We start from the raw sequence: 21835 nt of genomic DNA on the forward strand, positions 1-21835 counted from the left end.
AAAGCACCCTCCTCCTCCTCCTCCTCCTCTGTCTCACAATCAAGATGTGTTAGCAGCAGCATGTCGCCAGCAGTCGGTGTCGCGCGGTGTGGCAGCACAGCGGTGGGCAAGCGTCAGCAGGCCGTGCTGAAACTACTCAGCTTAGGCGATAAGAGGCACACGGCCCACGAACTGCTGCAGGGTCTGACACAGCAGACGGACCGCTGGCTTGCGCCGCTGAGCCTCCAACCGGGCATGGTCGTGTGTGACAACGGCCGTAACCTGGTGGCGGCTCTGCAGCTCGGCAGCCTCACGCACGTGCCATGCCTGGCCCACGTATTTAATTTGGTGGTTCAGCGCTTTCTGAAAAGCTACCCACGCTTGTCAGACCTGCTCGTAAAGGCGCGCCGGCTCTGCGCACATTTCCGCAAGTCCCACACGGACGCTGCCACCCTGCGCACCCTGCAACATCACTTTAAGCTGCCAGTGCACCGACTGCTGTGCGACGTGCCCACACGGTGGAACTCTACGCTCCACATGTTGGCCAGGCTCTATGAACAGCGTAGAGCTATAGTCGAATACCAACTCCAACATGGGCGGCGCAGTGGGAGTCAGCCTCCTCAATTCCTTTCAGAAGAGTGGGCCTGGTTGGCAGACATCTGCCATGTCCTTGGTAATTTTGAGGAGTCTACCCAGGTGGTGAGCGGCGATGCTACAATCATTAGCGTCACCATTCCTCTGCTATGCATCTTGAGAAATTCCCTGCAAACCATAAAGGCAGCTGCTTTGCGCTCGGAAACGGGGGCGGGGGAAGACAGTATGCCGCTGGATAGTCAGGGCACCCTCCTGTCTATTTCTCAGCGCGTACAGGAGGAGGAGGAGGAGCATGAGGAGGATGAGGAGGAGGGGGAAGAGACAGCTTGGCCCGCTGCTGACGGTACACCGGCTGATTGCCTGTCATCCTTTCAGCGTGTATGGCCTGAGGAGGAGGAGGAGGAGGAGGAGGATCCTGAAAGTGATCTTCCTAGTGAAGACAGCCATGTGTTGCGTACAGGTACCCTGGCACACATGGCTGACTTCATGTTAGGATGCCTTTCTCGTGACCCTCGCGTTGCACGCATTCTGGCCACTACGGATTACTGGGTGTACACACTGCTCGATCCACGGTATAAGGAGAACCTGCCCACTCTGATTCCCGAAGAGGAAAGGGGTTCGAGAGTGTTGCTATACCACAGGACCCTTGCGGACAAGCTGATGGTAAAATTCCCAGCCGACAGCGCTAGTGGCAGAAGGCGCAGTTCCGAGGGCCATGTTGCAGGGGATGTGCGTAGATCGAGCAGCATGTACATCCCAGGCAGTGCAACAGTCTTTAAGGGCCTGGCCAGCTTTATGGCTCCCCACCAAGACTGTGTCACCGCTCCCCAGTCACGGCTGAGTCGGCGGGAGCACTGCAAAAGGATGGTGAGGGAGTACGTAGCGGATCGCACGACCATCCTTGGTGACGCCTCTGCCCCCTACAACTACTGGGTGTCGAAGCTGGACACGTGGCCTGAACTAGCCCTGTATGCCCTTGAGGTGCTTGCTTGTCCTGCGGCTAGCGTCTTGTCGGAGAGGGTGTTTAGTGCGGCTGGGGGAATCATCACCGATAAGCGTAGCCGCTTGTCAACCGACAGTGCCGACAGGCTAACACTCATCAAGATGAACAAAGGCTGGATTTCCCCAGACTTCTGTTCTCCACCAGCGGACAGCAGCGATACGTAAGCAATACGTAGGCTGCACCCGCGGATGGAAGCTACGTTCTCTCTCACCATCCAAAACGGGGACATTTCTGCTTCATCAATCTGTGTCTAATATTCCTCCTCCTCCTCCTCCTGCTCCTCCTCCTGAAACCTCACGTAATCACGCTGAACGGGCAATTTTTCTTAGGGCCACAAGGCTCACTCAAATAATTTTTCTGAACAATTTTTCTAAGTTTCAATTAGCTTAAAAGCGTTGGAACTTTAACTTGAACCAATTTTTCGTTACACTGGGCTGCCTCCAGGCCTAGTTACCACTTAAGCCACATTAACCAAAGCGATTCACCTGCCATCTTGATTGGGCATGGCCAATTTTTACTGAGGTACATTAGTACTGTTGGTACACCAATTTTTTGGGGCCCTCACCTACAGTGTAATCATAGTAATTTCTATGTTCTTCGCCTGCACTCATGGTACAGAAAGGTGTGTGGGGTTGGCCTACAGTTTAGCTACATAAATGTCACTTGTGCCTTGGCTATACTAAGGCTACTGAAATGGAACGAAGACTGCGCTCCCGCTATACTGCTGCTTCAGAATTGTTACTGGGGCCTGTCTTGAGTGCTACTATTGCTTACATGGAACGAAGACTGCGCTCCCGCTATACTGCTGCTTCAGAATTGTTACTGGGGCCTGTCTTGAGTGCTACTATTGCTTACATGGAACGAAGACTGCGCTCCCGCTATACTGCTGCTTCAGAATTGTTACTGGGGCCTGTCTTGAGTGCTACTATTGCTTACATGGAACGAAGACTGCGCTCCCGCTATACTGCTGCTTCAGAATTGTTACTGGGGCCTGTCTTGAGTGCTACTATTGCTTACATGGAACGAAGACTGCGCTCCCGCTATACTGCTGCTTCAGAATTGTTACTGGGGCCTGTCTTGAGTGCTACTATTGCTTACATGGAACGGACACGTGGAGAGGACACGTAGTGCCTCAAAAACATCCCCCTCCTCCTCCAACAGGGAAAACATTGTTGGCAAATGCCTTTGCATTGGTTCGTCTGGCGGCAGTCCAAGAATTTCACCTTTACCGACACTACTAGAGAGCCCCCCCACCATCCCCCCGCCACGGCCCACTTAATCCTGGCCACATTCCGAAAACCAACAAAATACAACCGTGGTACTAGGTCCGCAGTCACCACCACATTACCACCAACGCGGTTACTGTTAAGGTGCATATAACCACGGACACGTGGAGAGGACACGTAGTGCCTCAAAAACATCCCCCTCCTCCTCCAACAGGGAAAACATTGTTGGCAAATGCCTTTGCATTGGTTCGTCTGGCGGCAGTCCAAGAATTTCACCTTTACCGACACTACTAGAGAGCCCCCCCACCATCCCCCCGCCACGGCCCACTTAATCCTGGCCACATTCCGAAAACCAACAAAATACAACCGTGGTACTAGGTCCGCAGTCACCACCACATTACCACCAACGCGGTTACTGTTAAGGTGCATATAACCACGGACACGTGGAGAGGACACGTAGTGCCTCAAAAACATCCCCCTCCTCCTCCAACAGGGAAAACATTCTTGGCAAATGTCTTTGCATTGCTTCGTCTGGTGGCAGTCCAAGAATTTCACCTTTACCGACACAACGAGAGCCCCCACACCATCCCCCCGCCACGGCCCACTTAATCCTGGCCGCATTCCGAAAACCAACAAAATACAACCGTGGTACTAGGTCCGCAGTCACCACCACATTACCACCAACGCGGTTACTGTTAAGGTGCATATAACCAGTCTGACTGGGGCATGCAGACACCTTGACAGAATGAATAGTGTGTGGCACATAGGTTCCCCATTGCTATGCCCACGTGTGCAGCTCCTGATGGCGGTGGCACAGGATTGTATTTCTCATTGCTTCTGTACAGCATTGTGGGCTATCGCCCCGCCCCTATTAAAGAGGGTCGCTACCTAGCCGTGCCAACCCTGTGCAGTGTGTGCCTGCGGTCCCTCGTCGTGGCAGACGCACTTCTAAATAGACGTGAGGGTGGTGTGGCATGAGGGCAGCTGAAGGCTGCGCAGGGACAGTTTGGTGTGCGCTGTGGGGGGGAGGGGGTGCGGTTGGGCAGCATGTAACTCAGGAGAAGTGGCAGTGGAGTGTCATGCAGGCAGTGATTGTGCTTTGTTGGAGGTAGTGTGGTGCTTAGCAAAGGTATGCCATGCTAATGAGCGCTTTTCAGAAGTAAAAGTTGTTGGGAGGGGGGGGGGGCCCACTCTTGCCGCTATTGTGGCTTAATAGTGGGACCTGTGAACTTAGGATGCAGCCCAACATGTAGCCCCTCGCCTGCCCTATCCGTCACTGTGTCATTCCCATCACTTTCCTGAATTGCCCAGATTTTCACACATGAAAACCTTAGCGAGCATCGGCGAAATACAAAAATGTTCCGGTCGCCCATTGACTTCAATGGGGTTCGTTGTTCGAAACGAACCCTCGAGCATCACGGGAAGTTCGTTACGAATAACGAACACCCGAACATTTTGGTGTTCGCTCATCTCTAATTATTACATATAGCCTTCACAAATCACCATAAGGGCTTCTCCCCACTAACGCTTTTTTAACGCTGCGATATCGCTGCGTTTTTTTAATGCAAATATAAATGGGACTTTCTAATGTTCAAATCGCTTCGCACAAAAATTGCAAGTGTAATGCGAAAGTCCCACTGACATTTCCATTAAAAACGCAGCGATATCGCAGCATTAAAAGACGCTAGTGGGTAGAAGCCCTACTACAGAAAGTCATCAAATCCAGCAAGTTAAAGACATTAATATATGTCACATGTGTCACGCCAATGCCAGGGAGATCTCAACCACAGCCGCACAGATAGTGTAGAGGAAGCTCTTGCCGACAGCCATCAATACAGATGATGAATTGTGGCGGTTCTATAGAAGATGAAACTCCAGTCAGTATCTGTGTGGCTGTGGTTCAGCTCTTCCTACACGCATGTTAGTGCTGGCATTGGCGTGACACATGTGACATTTATTATTGTGTTAAGCTTGCTGGATTTGATGATATTCTGTATTATGGTGATTTGTAATGGCGCCATATATAATAATCTTATCTTAGTAAATGTTATGTTGTAACTTGGACATTATTCACAGTCCCCTCTCTCGATTTTTAATCAACCAACGACTACTTGTGTGACCTGACACGAAATGATGAGAAAATTATTTCTTGGACTTTATGACTCAATGATTGAGCATTGTAACCGTATTGTGAATGCCAAAAAAATACATCTCTATTATGATGAAGCCTAATAAAGGTCCATTTAGATGGGACGAATGTCGGGCAAACGATGCCCAACACTCGTCCCTGTGTGTCCTCGCTCCTGTGCTGTTGCACGAGAGCTAGTAGCACTAGTAGCACTAGTAGCACTAGCTCACTCACAGAACGGCTAGCAGATGGGTGGGGTGGCTGCAGGAGATTTCTCTCTTCGCACTCCCGTGCCCTTCTCTATTGACTTAACATAGTGGTCGTTCAGTACTGAACGGCTGCTATTTACACCGAGCGATGAGCGATCAGCTCATCATCCATCGTTTATGCTGCATAAACGATGGACGATGAGCTGAGCGCTGAACGTGCAGTGTAAATAGCAGCCGTTCAGTATTGAACAGCTGCTATGTTAAGTCAATGGAGAGAGGCAGGGGAGTGCGAGGAGAGAAATCTCCTCCTGCCGGCCCGCTGTGGGCTAGCGATGCTAGCTCCCATGCAACAGCACGAGAGTGAGTATGTGCGGGGATGAGTGTCAGGCATCGTTTGCCCAACATTCGTCCAGTCTAAATGGGCATTTAGGGCTGCTTCAGACAAGTACATGCGCAATTGTGCATGCATAAGCGCGACTTATTTGCACTGTGAACGAAGTAGATTTGTCCGCATAGCGCCAGATTGTACTGTACTTTTTGTACATGGAGGACCAGTTCACATTTACACGCGACCACCACCCACGCTATGATTTAAAAGGCTATTTAGTCTAATGAAGTCCAGATGTTTTCTCATTTTCACATAACTGTGCAGAGTATTGCACATGTTCACGCATTTTTCTCACGTATTTGCGCACCTCCCATAGACTTCTATAGGTCACTTGGTGTACAAATATGCAGGAAAAGGGAGTACGTCTGATTTTTTTTGCCCATGTACGAGAAATGAGCACGCAAAATATGGAAATGAGAATGAACCCATTGAAATCAATAAATTCTATTCTCTGCGTATTGTGCGACCGTATTTATGCATACAAAGTCTGCATGTGCAACACCTAGGGAATAGAGCCAGTTTCTGTGGGTTCATACTCACTACTCTTGTCTTGCGTGCGTGAAAAAAAAAACACAGCATGCTCTATTTTTGTGCACAGTTGTGCACCAAAAGTCCTTATCGAATTCTTTGGGAGGTGCACAAATGTGCATCTGATATGCATGTAAATGCACAATTCCATGGAACTTATTAGGCTAAATAGCCTTTAAAATAATGCTTAGGGTGTCCCATGTCAACTGGCCCTGCAAGCACAAAAAGTACAATAATTTACATCAAACACGTGAAAAAGTGCATCACGCATCGTCCAAATACGCTCATGTGAAGCTGCCCTTATTCTGTATAAATTTTGTTATCCTTTTTCAGAACAGCCATGTAACTTTATATTATAAGTAATATCATCCTGCAGTAAATCAGAGCGGCGGTCTATAAACCATGTGCTTCAGACAGCAGATATCTAGAAAGATGGAAATCATAGTCCATCAGTCTTCCAAGGAGGATTACTATTTAGTTCCAGCTGGAGACAACGTTGGATCTTCTATGCAGAAAGAAGTTCATAAGTGAAGACTTTCCAAGTGGAGCTTCCCAAATATCTGAACCTCCTCTTCAAGTGGCCCAGTGAGTAACGCAAGATAAGGTCACGCTGTTCTTCTGTTGCTTTGCCAAGTTTCTCCTAATCTTCTCGATGTTGCATCGTGACCTTGTAACGTTCTGTTGGGTCTATTCACAGCTTGGGAGTGTTATCTGGAGGTCTGTCTGAGGTTTTGGACTTAACACAAGACACATGAGCTTCTCTTACAGGAAGCTGAAGGAGTTTCTGGATTCCTGCAATTTCTCAAAGCAATAAAGCCTGATAGAGTATAATAATCTGTGGCGGTGGTGGGCCTGTAGAGTTGTGTGTAGTTGTGTACTACATAAGAGGTATCCCTGAAGTCACAGTGCATTTCTTTTATTTTTCTTCTCGCTGACCTCACAGACAGATTACAAAGAACAGTGCAAGACAGAAGATAACCAAAGTCTGGGGATCAATGTATAAAGTTAACCTTAAGGGGTCCAGACAGGGTGGATTTGCCACAGAATTTGCATGTAGGCCCGCTGCACAGAAATTCAGCTGCATTAAGAGTAGCAGCAAAGTGGATGAGACTTTGAATATCTCATCCACAAGCTGTGGAAATAATCTGCACAAAACCCATGCGGAAATTGACAAACAGCATAGAATTTAATTTCGCAGCATGTCAAATTTTATCGCTATTTCCACTGCAAAAGTCACTTTTTCTCAATAAGGGAGTGAATTGTACACAGACATATGCCATAAAGCCCGCTTAAAAATGGTGCAGGTTTGGAGGCAGGTTTTCTGGAACTGATCTGCAACGGAATGCCTGCTGCGACAACTTCACTGTAAGCCACGCTATCGGAGCGAGAACTCAGTGGAACGAATAGCAGACGCAAGTACATTGCAGCTGCTATTAGCGAATAACCTCGTTCATGTGCAGTTTTATGTGCATACAGTCATCTGAATAGGCCCTAAATATGTTTTACAGTTGTAGCTGCAGCTTCTCTCCCTGAAACTACCAATGAAACTACGCATTATGACATATACAGGGGTTGACAAAAATATAGAAACATCGTAAGAAATGTATGCCTTAAGTTACATGGGATTATATATCATATTTCAATAAGACATGTAGAGACCGATTATAAGTGGAGGTAATATCACACAGATGCAACCGGGTAGAAGTGAACATCTGCCCAAGCAACAAAGTTCCATTGGTCAGGGGTACTCATCTGCTGTTTTGAGCTTCCCAAACCACCCAGAGCAAGGCAAGAGGTGAAGTAAACACAAATTTGGTCAGAAAACTCTCATCCAAGCAGGGGTCAAAAAGGCAGCTCAGTGCTAATGATTAAAATCCCATGCATTTTGTATGGTGTTTCCATATTTTTGTATAAGCCATAGGTAGACTTTAATATATTAAAACGGTTTTCCAGTGAAATACTATTGATGAACTATCATCTGGATAGGTCATCAATAGTTGATCGGCTGGGGTTCGCCGCTCAGGGCCCTGACCGATCAGCTGAGCGGGCGCATATTGTCAACACTGCAACAACACAGAGGTCAGCACAGAGGCTTGCACTCCGGCATCTGTGTTATTGCAGCGCTGACAACATGCGCCTGCTCAGCTTATCGGTCGGCGTGCCAAGCAACGGACCCCTGCTGAACAACTATTGGTGACCTATCCTGATGATAGGTCATCAATAGTATTTCACTGGAAACTCCTTTAGGTTTTCATTCAAACCCAGAGCATAAATGCCACTTTGCATAAAGATAGGCAGTGCAATAATTCAGTCATTTTACATATCATAATACATATGCAATGAGTAGATACATTCTTAGTTTTAATGTAAGCCCTTTTTCATTGTTCACGACCTTACCCCCATAATTTTAGTGTTGCAGCGGGCACAGGTTGGAGCGAAGAACTGCTCATAGCATCGTTCACAGTAGACACTCTTCTGCTCCTCGACAAAGCTCACATCAGCTAGGGAAGACTTGCAATAGGCACAGTTAAATTCCTCTGGATGCCATGATCGGCCCATGGCCACTAAGAAGGGACCCCTGTATAGAAAATAGGTACAAAATTATTTCGTCATCAACTCACTTTATTATATAATATATTAAAAAGGTTTGCAAAGTCCAAAGTCCTGAAACATGTAGTTTTTGATTTTTCAGACATGCAGGTTTTGATTTCTATAAAAGTACAGCCTTTCCCTAAACCAGGCTTTGACTTGATGAAAACTTGGATATGCTTTTTCAACCAGATTTGTCCGGTCTTGAATTTGGATTACTGTCATTGAGTACATGTTTCTTTCTTTGGCACTCTTACCTGATGATGCTGTTGCAATGTCCACAAAGAGGGGTCCTGCTGCTTGCAGGAAACCTTTCAGCACGTTGAATCGTTCCCCTTGGTGCTTGTGCTGGTGGTGGTTGACTAGCTGGCTGAGGAGTATAGCTTGGATTGGGGATAGGAGCAGGTGGTGGAGGTGCTGCCTTTGGTAGAATCTGTTTAGTAATGGTGTTCGTAGATTTTCCTGGTGCAAATTTTTGAGAAAAGGTTTCATCAGTTATCCATGGAGGGCGATTGGCTGGCTCTTGCTGGTGTGTTGGGTATGTGGTGGCAGGTGATGGAGCAAAGCCTGGAGAAGGACCTGAAACATGTAATGACATTAGTGAGCAGCTGTAGGAGAGCGTGCCACCATGTAAACTCAGCATATAATGCATTGCGTTATCATATCTTTTAGTATTTGATACTATACGAAAACTGAATATTTGTTTCAATTCTTTGCCATGGAGGAATCAGGTAGTATTATGTCCGGTAGGTACAATCTATAGACCATGAGCTTGACCATGACAAAAAAAAGTTTTGTTTTCACAAAATAGGCTACGTAACTTATTATGGTACAGATGGTGTGTTGTCTTATCACCTGAGGTAGGAGTATGTTATATTCTCAATAATAATAACATATATTGATGTTTCCCACGAGAACTCTACTAATGACCTGACGGATAATATCCATTTTTGAGTTCTTTAAACATAGTCTGTAGTAGTGAGATTTATAGCATAACATCTCGATCGCAAATCTAGTTGTACGGGATGAATCATTCAATTGCAAGTGAAAGAATAGGCATTTTACATTGTAGTCATCATCATCTTTAGATCAAGGTCTCGGCATGTTGTGGCATATCTCCTAACAACTAATGCCAAAAGCAGGAAGAGCCGATGCACGCAGAATACGGAGAACATTCAGCTGCCTGGACTTGTTCCCTGGCTACTATCTCATGTTGTCGTTGCAACAAACTATGTACAGTTCCTCAAGGTGTAGATATATTGTTCTGCAGGATTTATTGATGCTCGTGAATCAGTTACAGGAGACATTTGAATAAGAAGATGCATCAGAATTGGCAAAAGAAATTAACCTATTGATGTTATATTCTTTTAAAAATATGATCATTGACAACTTCTCCCAGCCGATTGCAGCAAGTCAAACCCGTCAATCATCTCTGTTAAGACAATCTCTTTAAAGGTATGCCAGTAGATTTTGGAATGTAAGGTAGAGTCCCCTGGTACACAAGCACCAAGTCATGACTGACTCCTAGGGTGACCCAAATAGTGAAGACTGTGGCAGCAATGGAAGATGCAAAAGGTAGAAAAATGCAAAAACTTCGTTCCTCCATAAAAAGTCACAAACAGCAGCAACTAGAAGAAAAGAGAACCTAACTAAAGGTGAAAAGGTGGCTTTAAGAATAGAGATGAGCGAGCACCAAAATGCTCGGGTGCTCGTTACTCGGAACGAACTTTTCGCGATGCTCGAGGGTTCGTTTCGAATAACGAACCCCATTGAAGTCAATGGGCGACCCGAGCATTTTTGTATTTCGCCGATGCTCGCTAAGGTTTTCATGTGTGAAAATCTGGGCAATTCAACAAAGTGATGGGAACGACACAGCAACGGATAGGGCAGGCGAGGGGCTACATGTTGGGCTGCATCTCAAGTTCACAGGTCCCACTATTAAGCCACAATAGCGGCAAGAGTGGGGCCCCCCCCTCCCAAAAACTTTTACTTCTGAAAAGCCCTCATTAGCATGGCATACCTTAGCTAAGCACCACACTACCTCCAACAAAGCACAATCACTGCCTGGATGACACTCCACTGCCACTTCTCCTGGGTTACATGCTGACCAACCGCCCCCCCTCCCCCCCACAGCGCACACCAAAGTGTCCCTGCGCAGCCTTCAGCTGCCCTCATGCCACACCACCCTCATGTCTATTTAGAAGTGCGTCTGCCATGAGGAGGAACCGCAGGCACACACTGCAGAGGGGTTGGCACGGCTAGGCAGCGACCCTCTTTAAAAGGGGCGGGGCGATAGCCCACAATGCTGTACAGAAGCAATGAGAAATAGAATTCTGTGCCACCGCCATCAGGAGCTGCACACGTGGGCATAGCAATGGGGAACCTATGTGCCACACACTATTCATTCTGTCAAGGTGTCTGCATGCCCCAGTCAGACTGGTAATATGCACCTTAACAGTAACCGCGTTGGTGGTAATGTGGTGGTGACTGCGGACCTAGTAGCGCGGTTGTATTTTGTTGGTTTTCGGAATGTGGCCAGGATTAAGTGGGCCGTGGCGGGGGGATGGTGGGGGGGCTCTCTTGTAGTGTCGGTAAAGGTGAAATTCTTGGACTGCCACCAGACGAACCAATGCAAAGGCATTTGCCAAGAATGTTTTCCCTGTTGGAGGAGGAGGGGGATGTTTTTGAGACACTACGTGTCCTCTCCACGTGTCCGTGGTTATATGCACCTTAACAGTAACCGCGTTGGTGTTAATGTGGTGGTGACTGCGGACCTAGTAGCGCGGTTGTATTTTGTTGGTTTTCGGAATGTGGCCAGGATTAAGTGGGCCGTGGCGGGGGGATGGTGGGGGGGCTCTCTTGTAGTGTCGGTAAAGGTGAAATTCTTGGACTGCCACCAGACGAACCAATGCAAAGGCATTTGCCAAGAATGTTTTCCCTGTTGGAGGAGGAGGGGGATGTTTTTGAGGCACTACATGTCCTCTCCACGTGTCCGTGGTTATATGCACCTTAACAGTAACCGCGTTGGTGGGAAATGGCCTCGCCGCCATCATGTCTTTGGGAAGCCTCTGTTTCCACACCCCAGAGACATACCATTAGCAGCGGTATAGGCAGAGCCCATAATTCGTAACATTTCAGCCATAGCATTAGGACAGGCCCCACTAACATATCACTAGCAGCATTATAGGAGGAGCGCAGTCTTCGTTCCATGTCAGCAATAGTAGCACTCAAGACAGGCCCCAGTAACAATTCCGAAGCAGCAGTATAGCGGGAGCGCAGTCTTCGTTCCATGTCAGCAATAGTAGCACTCAAGACAGGCCCCAGTAACAATTCCGAAGCAGCAGTATAGCGGGAGCGCAGTCTTCGTTCCATGTCAGCAATAGTAGCACTCAAGACAGGCCCCAGTAACAATTCCGAAGCAGCAGTATAGTGGGAGCGCAGTCTTAGTTCCATTTCAGTAGCTGCAGTATAGCCAAGGCCCAAGTTACATTTATGTAGCTAAACTGTAGGCCAACCCCACACACTTCTGTACCATGAGTGCAGGCGAAGAACATACAAATTGCTATGATTACACTGTAGGTGAGGGCCCCAAAAAATTGGTGTACCAACAGTACTAATGTACCTCAGTAAAAATTGGCCATGTCCAACCAAGATGGCAGGTGAAACGTTTTTAAGAGCATTGAAACATATAAAAATTGTTTCGAAAAATTAGATGAGTGAGCCTTGTGGCCCTAAGAAAAATTGCCCGTTCAGCGTGATTACGTGAGGTTTCAGGAGGAGGAGCCGGAGGAGGAGGAGGAATATTAGACACAGATTGATGAAGCAGAAATGTCCCCGTTTTGGATGGTGAGAGAGAACGTAGCTTCCATCCGCGGGTGCAGCCTACGTATTGCTTACGTATCGCTGCTGTCCGCTGGTGGAGAAGAGAAGTCTGGGGAAATCCAGGCTTTGTTCATCTTGATGAGTGTAAGCCTGTCGGCACTGTCGGTTGACAGGCGGGTACGCTTATCTGTGATGATTCCCCCAGCCGCACTAAACACCCTCTCCGACAAGACGCTAGCCGCAGGACAAGCAAGCACCTCCAGGGCATACAGCGCTAGTTCAGGCCACGTGTCCAGCTTCGACACCCAGTAGTTGTAGGGGGCAGAGGCGTCACCGAGGATGGTCGTGCGATCGGCTATGTACTCCCTCACCATCCTTTTACAGTGCTCCCGCCGACTCAGCCTTGACTGGGGAGCGGTGACACAGTCTTGCTGGGGAGCCATAATGCTGGCAAAGGCCTTGGAGAATGTTCCCCTGCCTGCGCTGTACATGCTGCTCGATCTACGCACCTCCCCTGCTACCTGGCCCTCGGAACTGCGCCTTCTGCCACTACCGCTGTCGGATGGGAATTTTACCATCAGCTTGTCCGCCAGGGTCCTGTGGTATAGCAACACTCTCGAACCCCTTTCCTCTTTGGGAATGAGAGTGGGAAGGTTCTACTTATAGCGTGGGTCGAGCAGTGTGTACACCCAGTAATCCGTAGTGGCCAGAATGCGTTGAATACGAGGGTCACGAGAAAGGCATCCTAACATGAAGTCAGCCATGTGTGCCAGGGTACCTGTACGCAACACATGGCTGTCTTCACTAGGAAGATCACTTTCAGGATCCTCCTCCTCCTCCTCCTCCTCCTCAGGTCATACACGCTGAAATGATGGCAAGCAGCATGGGTACCGTCAGCAGTGGGCCAAGCTGTCTCTTCCCACTCCTCCTCATCCTCCTCATGCTCCTCCTCCTCCTCCTGAACGCGCTGAGATAAAGACAGGAGGGTGCTCTGACTATCCAGCGACATACTGTCTTCCCCCGGCTCGGTTTCCGTGCGCAAAGCGGCTGCCTTTATGGTTTGCAGGGAAGTTCTCAAGATGCATAGCAGAGGAATGGTGACGCTAATGATTGCAGCATCGCCACTCACCACCTGGGTAGACTGCTCAAAGTTTCGAAGGACCTGGCAGATGTCTGCCAACCAGGCCCACTCTTCTGAAAAGAATTGAGGAGGCTGGCTCCCACTGCACCGCCCATGTTGGAGTTGGTATTCCACTATAGCTCTACGCTGCTCATAGAGCCTAGCCAACATGTGGAGCGTAGAGTTCCACCGTGTGGGCACGTCGCACAGCAGTCGGTGCACTGGCAGATTAAAGCGATGTTGCAGGGTGCGCAGGGTGGCAGCGTCCGTGTGGGACTTGCGGAAATGTGCGCAGAGCCGGCGCACCTTTACGAGCAGGTCTGACAAGCGTGGGTAGCTTTTCAGAAAGCGCTGAACCACCAAATTAAAGACGTGGGCCAGGCATGGCACGTGCGTGAGGCTGCCGAGCTGCAGAGCCGCCACCAGGTTACGGCCGTTGTCACACACGACCATGCCCGGTTGGAGGCTCAGCGGCGCAAGCCAATGGTCGGTCTGCTCTGTCAGACCCTGCAGCAGTTCGTGGGCCGTGTGCCTCCTATCTCCTAAGCTGAGTAGTTTCAGCACGGCCTGCTGACGCTTGCCCACCGCTGTGCTGCCGTGCCGCGCGACACCGACTGCTGGCGACGTCCTGCTGCTGCTGACACATCTAGATTGTGAGACAGAGGTTGAGGAGGAGGAGGAGGAGGAGGGTGCTTTAGTGGAAGAAGCATACACCGCCGAACATACCACCACCGAGCTGGGGCCCGCAATTCTGGGGGTGGGTAGGACGTGAGCGGTCCCAGGCTCTGACTCTGTCCCAGCCTCCACTAAATTCACCCAATGTGCCGTCAGGGAGATGTAGTGGCCCTGCCCGCCTGTGCTTGTCCACGTGTCCGTAGTTAAGTGGACCTTGCCACTAACCGCATTGGTGAGGGCGCGTACAATGTTGCGGGAGACGTGGTCGTGCAGGGCTGGGACGGCACATCGGGAAAAGTAGTGGCGACTGGGAACTGAGTAGCGCGGGGCCGCCGCCGCCATCATAGCTTTGAAGGACTCCGTTTCCACAACCCTATACGGCAGCATCTCAAGGCTGATAAATTTGGCTATGTGGACGGTTAACGATTGAGCGTGCGGGTGCGTGGCGGCGTACTTGCGCTTGCGCTCCAACAGTTGCGCTAGCGACGGCTGGACGGTGCGGTGCGAGACATTGCTGGATTGGGCCGAGGACAGCGGAGGTGAGGGTGTGGGTGCAGGCCATGAGACGGTCGTGCCTGTGTCCTGAGAGGGGGGTTGTATCTCAGTGGCAGGTTGGGGCACAGGGGGAGAGGCAGTGGTGCAAACCGGAGGCGGTGAACGGCCTTCGTCCCACCTTGTGGGGTGCTTGGCCATCATATGTCTGCGCATGCTGGTGGTGGTGAGGCTGTTGGTGGTGGCTCCCCGGCTGATCTTGGCGCGACAAAGGTTGCACACCACTGTTCGTCGGTCGTCAGGCGTCTCTGTGAAAAACTGCCAGACCTTTGAGCACCTCGGCCTCTGCAGGGTGGCATGGCGCGAGGGGGCGCTTTGGGAAACACTTGGTGGATTATTCGGTCTGGCCCTGCCTCTACCCCTGGCCACCGCACTGCCTCTTGCAACCTGCCCTGCTGCTGCCCGTGCCTCCCCCTCTGAAGACCTGTCCTGTGTAGGCGTTGCACACCAGGTGGGGTCAGTCACCTCATCGTCCTGCTGCTCTTCCTCCGAATCCTCTGTGCGCTGCTCCCTCGGACTTACTGCCCTTACTACTACCTCACTGCAAGACAACTGTGTCTCATCGTCATCGTCCTCCTCACCCACTGAAAGGTCTTGAGACAGTTGCCGGAAGTCCCCAGCCTCATCCCCCGGACCCCGGCAACTTTCCAATGGTTGGGCATCAGTGACGATAAACTCCTCTGGTGGTAGAGGAACCACTGCTGCCCAATCTGAGCAGGGGCCCGAGAAAAGTTCCTGGGAGTGTTTCCGCTCCTGAGCATGTGTCATTGTAGTGGAGTGAGGAGGCTGGGAGGAAGGAGGAGCAGCAGACAGAGGATTCGGATTTGCAGCACTGGACGGCGCAGAACTGTGGGTGGATGATAGCTTGCTCGAAGCACTTTCTGCCATCCAGGACAGGACCTGCTCACACTGCTCATTTTCTAATAAAGGTCTCCCGCGTGGACCCATTAATTGGGCGATGAATGTAGGGACGCCAGAAACGTGCCTCTCTCCTAATCGCGCAGCAGTCGGCTGCGACACACCTGGATCAGGAGCTCGGCCTGTGCCCACACCCTCACTTGGCCCTCCGCGTCCTCGGCCGCGTCCACGTCCTCTAGGCCTACCCCTACCCCTCAGCATGCTGTATTACCAGTGATTTGATTTCCCAGGCAGGAAATAAATTGGCGCAAGCCTGCAGGCCAAATATAATGTTTTCGCTTTTTTGCAAAGGGAGGTCCCTACTGCGTATATTCAATGAACAATAACTTTTATAACTGTGGTGTGGCCCTGAAAAAGTGTCACACAACTTTAGTGTAGCAGAGTTATTAACTCTGGCAGAGCAGGTATTTGCCAGTCAGGAAAGACAATGGCGCAAGCCTGCAGTAAACCGTAGCTGGTTGCGTTTGATTTTTGTACGTTCTCCACGCAGCACACACGTACACGGAGACCTTAGGACTGACACAGGCAGGCCAAATATAATTTTTTCGCTTTTTTGCAAAGGGAGGTCCCTACTGCGTATATTCAATGAACAATAACTTTTATAACTGTGGTGTGGCCCTGAAAAAGTGTCACACAACTTTAGTGTAGCAGAGTTATTAACTCTGGCAGAGCAGGTATTTGCCAGTCAGGAAAGACAATGGCGCAAGCCTGCAGTAAACCGTAGCTGGTTGCGTTTGATTTTTGTACGTTCTCCACGCAGCACACACGTACACGGAGACCTTAGGACTGACACAGGCAGGCCAAATATAATTTTTTCGCTTTTTTGCAAAGGGAGGTCCCTACTGCGTATATTCAATGAACAATAACTTTTATAACTGTGGTGTGGCCCTGAAAAAGTGTCACACAACTTTAGTGTAGCAGAGTTATTAACTCTGGCAGAGCAGGTATTTGCCAGTCAGGAAAGACAATGGCGCAAGCCTGCAGTAAACCGTAGCTGGTTGCGTTTGATTTTTGTACGTTCTCCACGCAGCACACACGTACACGGAGACCTTAGGACTGACACAGGCAGGCCAAATATAATTTTTTCGCTTTTTTGCAAAGGGAGGTCCCTACTGCGTATATTCAATGAACAATAACTTTTATAACTGTGGTGTGGCCCTGAAAAAGTGTCACACAACTTTAGTGTAGCAGAGTTATTAACTCTGGCAGAGCAGGTATTTGCCAGTCAGGAAAGACAATGGCGCAAGCCTGCAGTAAACCGTAGCTGGTTGCGTTTGATTTTTGTACGTTCTCCACGCAGCACACACGTACACGGAGACCTTAGGACTGACACAGGCAGGCCAAATATAATTTTTTCGCTTTTTTGCAAAGGGAGGTCCCTACTGCGTATATTCAATGAACAATAACTTTTATAACTGTGGTGTGGCCCTGAAAAAGTGTCACACAACTTTAGTGTAGCAGAGTTATTAACTCTGGCAGAGCAGGTATTTGCCAGTCAGGAAAGACAATGGCGCAAGCCTGCAGTAAACCGTAGCTGGTTGCGTTTGATTTTTGTACGTTCTCCACGCAGTACACACGTACACGGAGACCTTAGGACTGACACAGGCAGGCCAAATATAATTTTTTCCCTGCTTTTTTGCAAAGGGAAGGACCCACTGCGTATATTCAATGAACAATAACTGTGTTGTGGCCCTGCCTACACATTTCTGTCCCTGTAGTATCAATCGAGGGTGCAATGCTCTGCACAGACGATTTTTAGAAAAAAAAAAAATGCAACACTGCTAACAGCACCCAGCACAGTACTGCACACGGTTAAATTTGGCCCTAGAAAGGACCGTTGAGGTTCTTGAAGGCTACACTCACTCCTAACACTCTCCCTGCCTAAGCACCACTTCTGTCCCTAATGCCGGGTGCAATGCTCTGCACTGCCGATTTTGAGAAAAAAAACAAAAAAACACTGCTAGCAGCAGCCTGCACACAGGTAGATGTGGCCCTAAGAAGGACCTTTGGGGTTCTTGAAGCCTACACTCACTACTAACACTCTCCCTACAGCAGCTCAGGCACCAGCAGCACTGTCCCTCAGCTAACTCACAAGGCATGTGTGGCGAGCCGCGGGAGGGGCCGACTTTTATACTCGGGTGACATCTGATCTTCCCAGCCACTCACAGCAGGGGGGTGGTATAGGGCTTGAACGTCACAGGGGTAAGTTGTAATGCCTTCCCTGTCTTTCAATTAATATGTTCAATGCACTGATTATTTATTATATGTTTTTAATATTCACTTAATGTGTTTGTTTCTTTTTTCTTTTTAGGATCCATTGATGGCTGGGCTCTAGCATTGATGGCATTATTGATCTCCTCCTTTTTAAAAAAAAAAAAAGACTTTCTTACTGTTTTTATGTGAATACAAATAATTTGTGCATTTTGATATTGCAATAAAGGTTGATAATACTGATGTTATGTTGTACTTGGGTTTCTCTGTTATAATCTATTTGAGATGGGTATGATATATGGATCGTTAAATTGGTACTTCTGGGGTTAATTTTTTGCATGATTAGCTTCTGATTATCTATGAAGGAGTTTTCTCTATAAATTAATATATTTAGTAGTCTATCTATTTTCTCCTGTAGCTTCGTCATGCTTTCTCTTAACTTAACATCAGGTTTTCAATGTATACTACTTGGTAGATCACTTTGGTTTGATTATATTCCTTAGTGATTAATACGGTTCAGCACACATGCGCAAAGGCCTGATGCAGCTATAAGCTTGCCGTGTTGCTAGGCACTCGGTCTCTATATGTTATGTGACGGCCGCAGACCGCTAACCTCTTGATGACACGGTCGCACTGCAAAATGATCATATGAATATGATCACATGACATTGATGACTTCTTGAGACTTCCAAACATGCGCAGTGCGATATGGATAACGCTGATAACCTTTAACTCATGGATGACTGAGAAAAGCCCTGCAGCTATTGCATTGAGCCCTGCTATTCTTTGTGGAGGTATTGATGAGGTTAATGTGGGACCTGTTTGTATGTACATGTGTAATTAACTTGCTGTTGATTTTATTTGTATATATATATATATATATATATGTGTGTGTGTGCATGTGTATAGTCACTAATAAGCTTGAAAAAGACCTAAACACACAGATCGGAACGTTGCTGCTGTTTGTGGATTTTTATGGAGGAATAACGTTTTTGCATTTTTCTACCTTTTGCATCTTCCATTGCTGCAACAGTCTTTGCTATTTGGATTACTTGCGGGTTGTGGTCCAAACCCTCTCTGTGGCGTGCATTTGGTATTTTCATTGAATTGCTAAGGTGTGGGATCTTTCCATTATTCTGTGCTGTTGACCATTACTTAACTTGTGACTCCCAGGATGACCTCACACCGTGACATTTTCTTGGCAGACTGTTTGTTGGGGTAGTTTTCCATTGTCTTTCCAAGTCATCTTTTACCACCCAGCAAGCTGGGTACCCATTTTACCGATCTCAGAAGTATTGAAGGCTGAGTCAAACTTGAGCCAGCTACCTAAACCACACGTGTGATTGAAATCGCAACCTTCAAGTCATGAGCTAGAGCTTAGTGTTATGTCCAACCAGGATGCGCCGGATCTGTCACCCACAGATCTCCCACAAATGCAAATGAACAAATGATAAAACAGAGGTAGAACCAAAATATGAGAAAAAAAGTCCCTATATAACCAAACCCAGGGAAGGACATTGCCTGAATGCAGGGGGATTGCCCCAATAAGGACGGCCCTGGCCGCATGCCTCAGCCCCGAGTTGACCCTACTTGGGAAAGGGAAATAACACAGGAAAACCAAAATTAGAAATGAAAAAAAGTGCAGTACATAGCTTGAAATGGGGCAGGTAACTGAAGAATCCAGGACCAAGGCTCTGAATGCTAGCTCAGCCAGACAGAGACTTAGAATCAACCCCAGTTCAGCTCAGTATCAGGCCAAGTAAAATAGCCCAAGTAATTACCCACAGGTGCAACTAAGCATGGCACACCTAATACCACACCCACTGAGCCAGAAGATGTAGAAACATCTCCAAAACCAGCACCAAACTTCTCAGCAAGGCAGCAATTCCAGAACCGCTGCAACAGTACCTTCCCTTTCAGAAGGGGCTTGAGGACCCTTAGGACTAGGTCAATTCAGATTCAGTCTGTGAAAATTTTTCACTAGCCGATCCGCATAGACATCTGCCATCGGTACCCATGTCCTTTCCTCAGGATCATAACCATGTCAATGCACTAGATACTGTAGTGATCTCATAACTAGACAAGAGTCCACATTGCGACTTATCGCAAAATGAATATCCCCATCAACCCCCACCAGGGCTGGTGGAGGTGAACCATTTCCTGAATCAACAAACTTCTTCAACAGAAACTTATGAAATACATTAGTTATTCTCATCAAACTCAGAATCTACAAACAAAAAGACCCAGGATTAATTTTTTTTATCATTTTGAAAGGGCCGATAAAACATGGACCTAACTTAAAAGACTGTTGTTTGATTATTATGTTCTTAGTTGACAACCACACCAAGTCTCCAACCAAGAAATTAGTTCCCTCAGAACTTCTATTATGCGCCAGCCGCTTCAAATTTTTAACCGCCTTTTGAAGATTCGATTGAGTATCGCCTCACCGCCACAATGTTAGTGGAGAACTCATTCTCCTCAAGTACCTCCAAAACTTCCTTAGAAAAGGGACCAAACCATGGATGGAACCCATAATTACCAAAGAAAGGTGACGTCCCCATAGATTCCAACAATCTATTGTTAAGTGCGAATTCAGCTGGGGGCAAAAACCCAGAGCAATCCTCCTGATTCTCTGAGACATAACACCGCAGGTATTGTTAAGAGTCTGGTTACATTTCTCAGTTTGTCCATTACTCTCTGGATGATTGGCCGAGGCAAATGAGAGCTTAATACCCAACTGAGAGCAAACAAAATACCAGAACCTGAAAACAAACTGGACCCCAAGATCGGAGACAATATTTGCTGGTAACCCATGCAATCTCACCATATGAATAATGAACAAGCTGGACAAAGTTTTAGCATTGGAAAGACTAGCAAGAGCCACAAAATGACACATCTTGCGAAAATGATCAACCACAACCCAGATAACAGTATTACCCTCTGAAAGCAGTAAATCTGTAATTAAGTCCATACAAAAATGAGTCCAAGGTTTCACAGGTATCAACCTCCCTGCAGGGGAATTACGAGGCGATTTAGTCCTGGTACAAACCTCACAAGACGATACAAAGCTGAATACATCTTGTCGCAAAGACGGCTACCAAAAAATTCTTGTAAGTAACTTACGGGTATTATTAATCCCCAGATGACCAGCCAGCATGGAACTACGTATTTCAGAAAGCACTTGCAACCTCAAATGAAGAGGGACGAAAGGTTTTCCCACAGGAAGGGCTGCCGGAACTAAATCCTGCGCTTTACGGACCTGCTCCTCCAAATCTAGTGCAACTGCAGTCACCACAACCCCCTCGAAAAGAATGGGTGTGGGAGGTTCGTCCGAAATCACAAAAACAATACTCCCGGAAAGAGCATCGGCCTTAACATTTCTACTGCCAGGACGGTATGTAACCAGGAAGTTGAAAGGCGAAAAAAATAGTGACCACTGCACTTGCTATGGGTTAAGTCTCTTGGCTGATTCTAGATAAATCAGGTTTTCATGTTTTGTAAAAACCGTCACCTTATGCTGAGCCACTTCTAAGAGGTGCCGCCACTCCTCAAATGCCCACTTAAATCGCCAACAGCTCTCTGTCACCAATGTCATAATTTTGCTCAGCAGTAGAAAATTTACGTGAAAAAAGCACAAGGAAGAAGATCTTGTAATGTGCTTGTTCCCTGGCATAGCACAACCCCAACCCCAACTTCTGAGGCATCAACCTCCACCATGAATGGTCTGGATGAGTCTGGTTGCACTAGAACGGGGGCCATTGCAAAACTTCTCTTCAAGGCATGAGATACGTGTGAATCAAAATCTGATGATTAGATAAGAATATTGTTGAGCTATACCAGAACGAAGTGGCCAATAAATTAGTTGAGGATCTCATTAATAAAGGAGTGGAAAA

The 21835-nt window shown here is 47.9% G+C and overlaps 1 protein-coding gene across 1 annotated transcript in view; it reads right to left on the reverse strand.

Moving 5' to 3' along the window:
- Positions 1–21835, reverse strand: part of LOC136625890 (LIM domain-binding protein 3-like) — a 95591-nt gene that overhangs the window by 22041 nt on the left and 51715 nt on the right. Inside the window, exons 7-8 of the mRNA XM_066600459.1 lie at positions 8902–9223; positions 8453–8633 (exon numbers count right to left, since the gene is read on the reverse strand). Coding sequence (XP_066456556.1) covers positions 8453–8633; positions 8902–9223 — 503 coding nt within the window. The remainder of the gene's footprint in view (positions 1–8452; positions 8634–8901; positions 9224–21835) is intronic.

The sequence above is a fragment of the Eleutherodactylus coqui genome, chromosome 4 (genome assembly GCF_035609145.1).
Source record: "Eleutherodactylus coqui strain aEleCoq1 chromosome 4, aEleCoq1.hap1, whole genome shotgun sequence".
Lineage (NCBI taxonomy): Eukaryota > Metazoa > Chordata > Amphibia > Anura > Eleutherodactylidae > Eleutherodactylus > Eleutherodactylus coqui.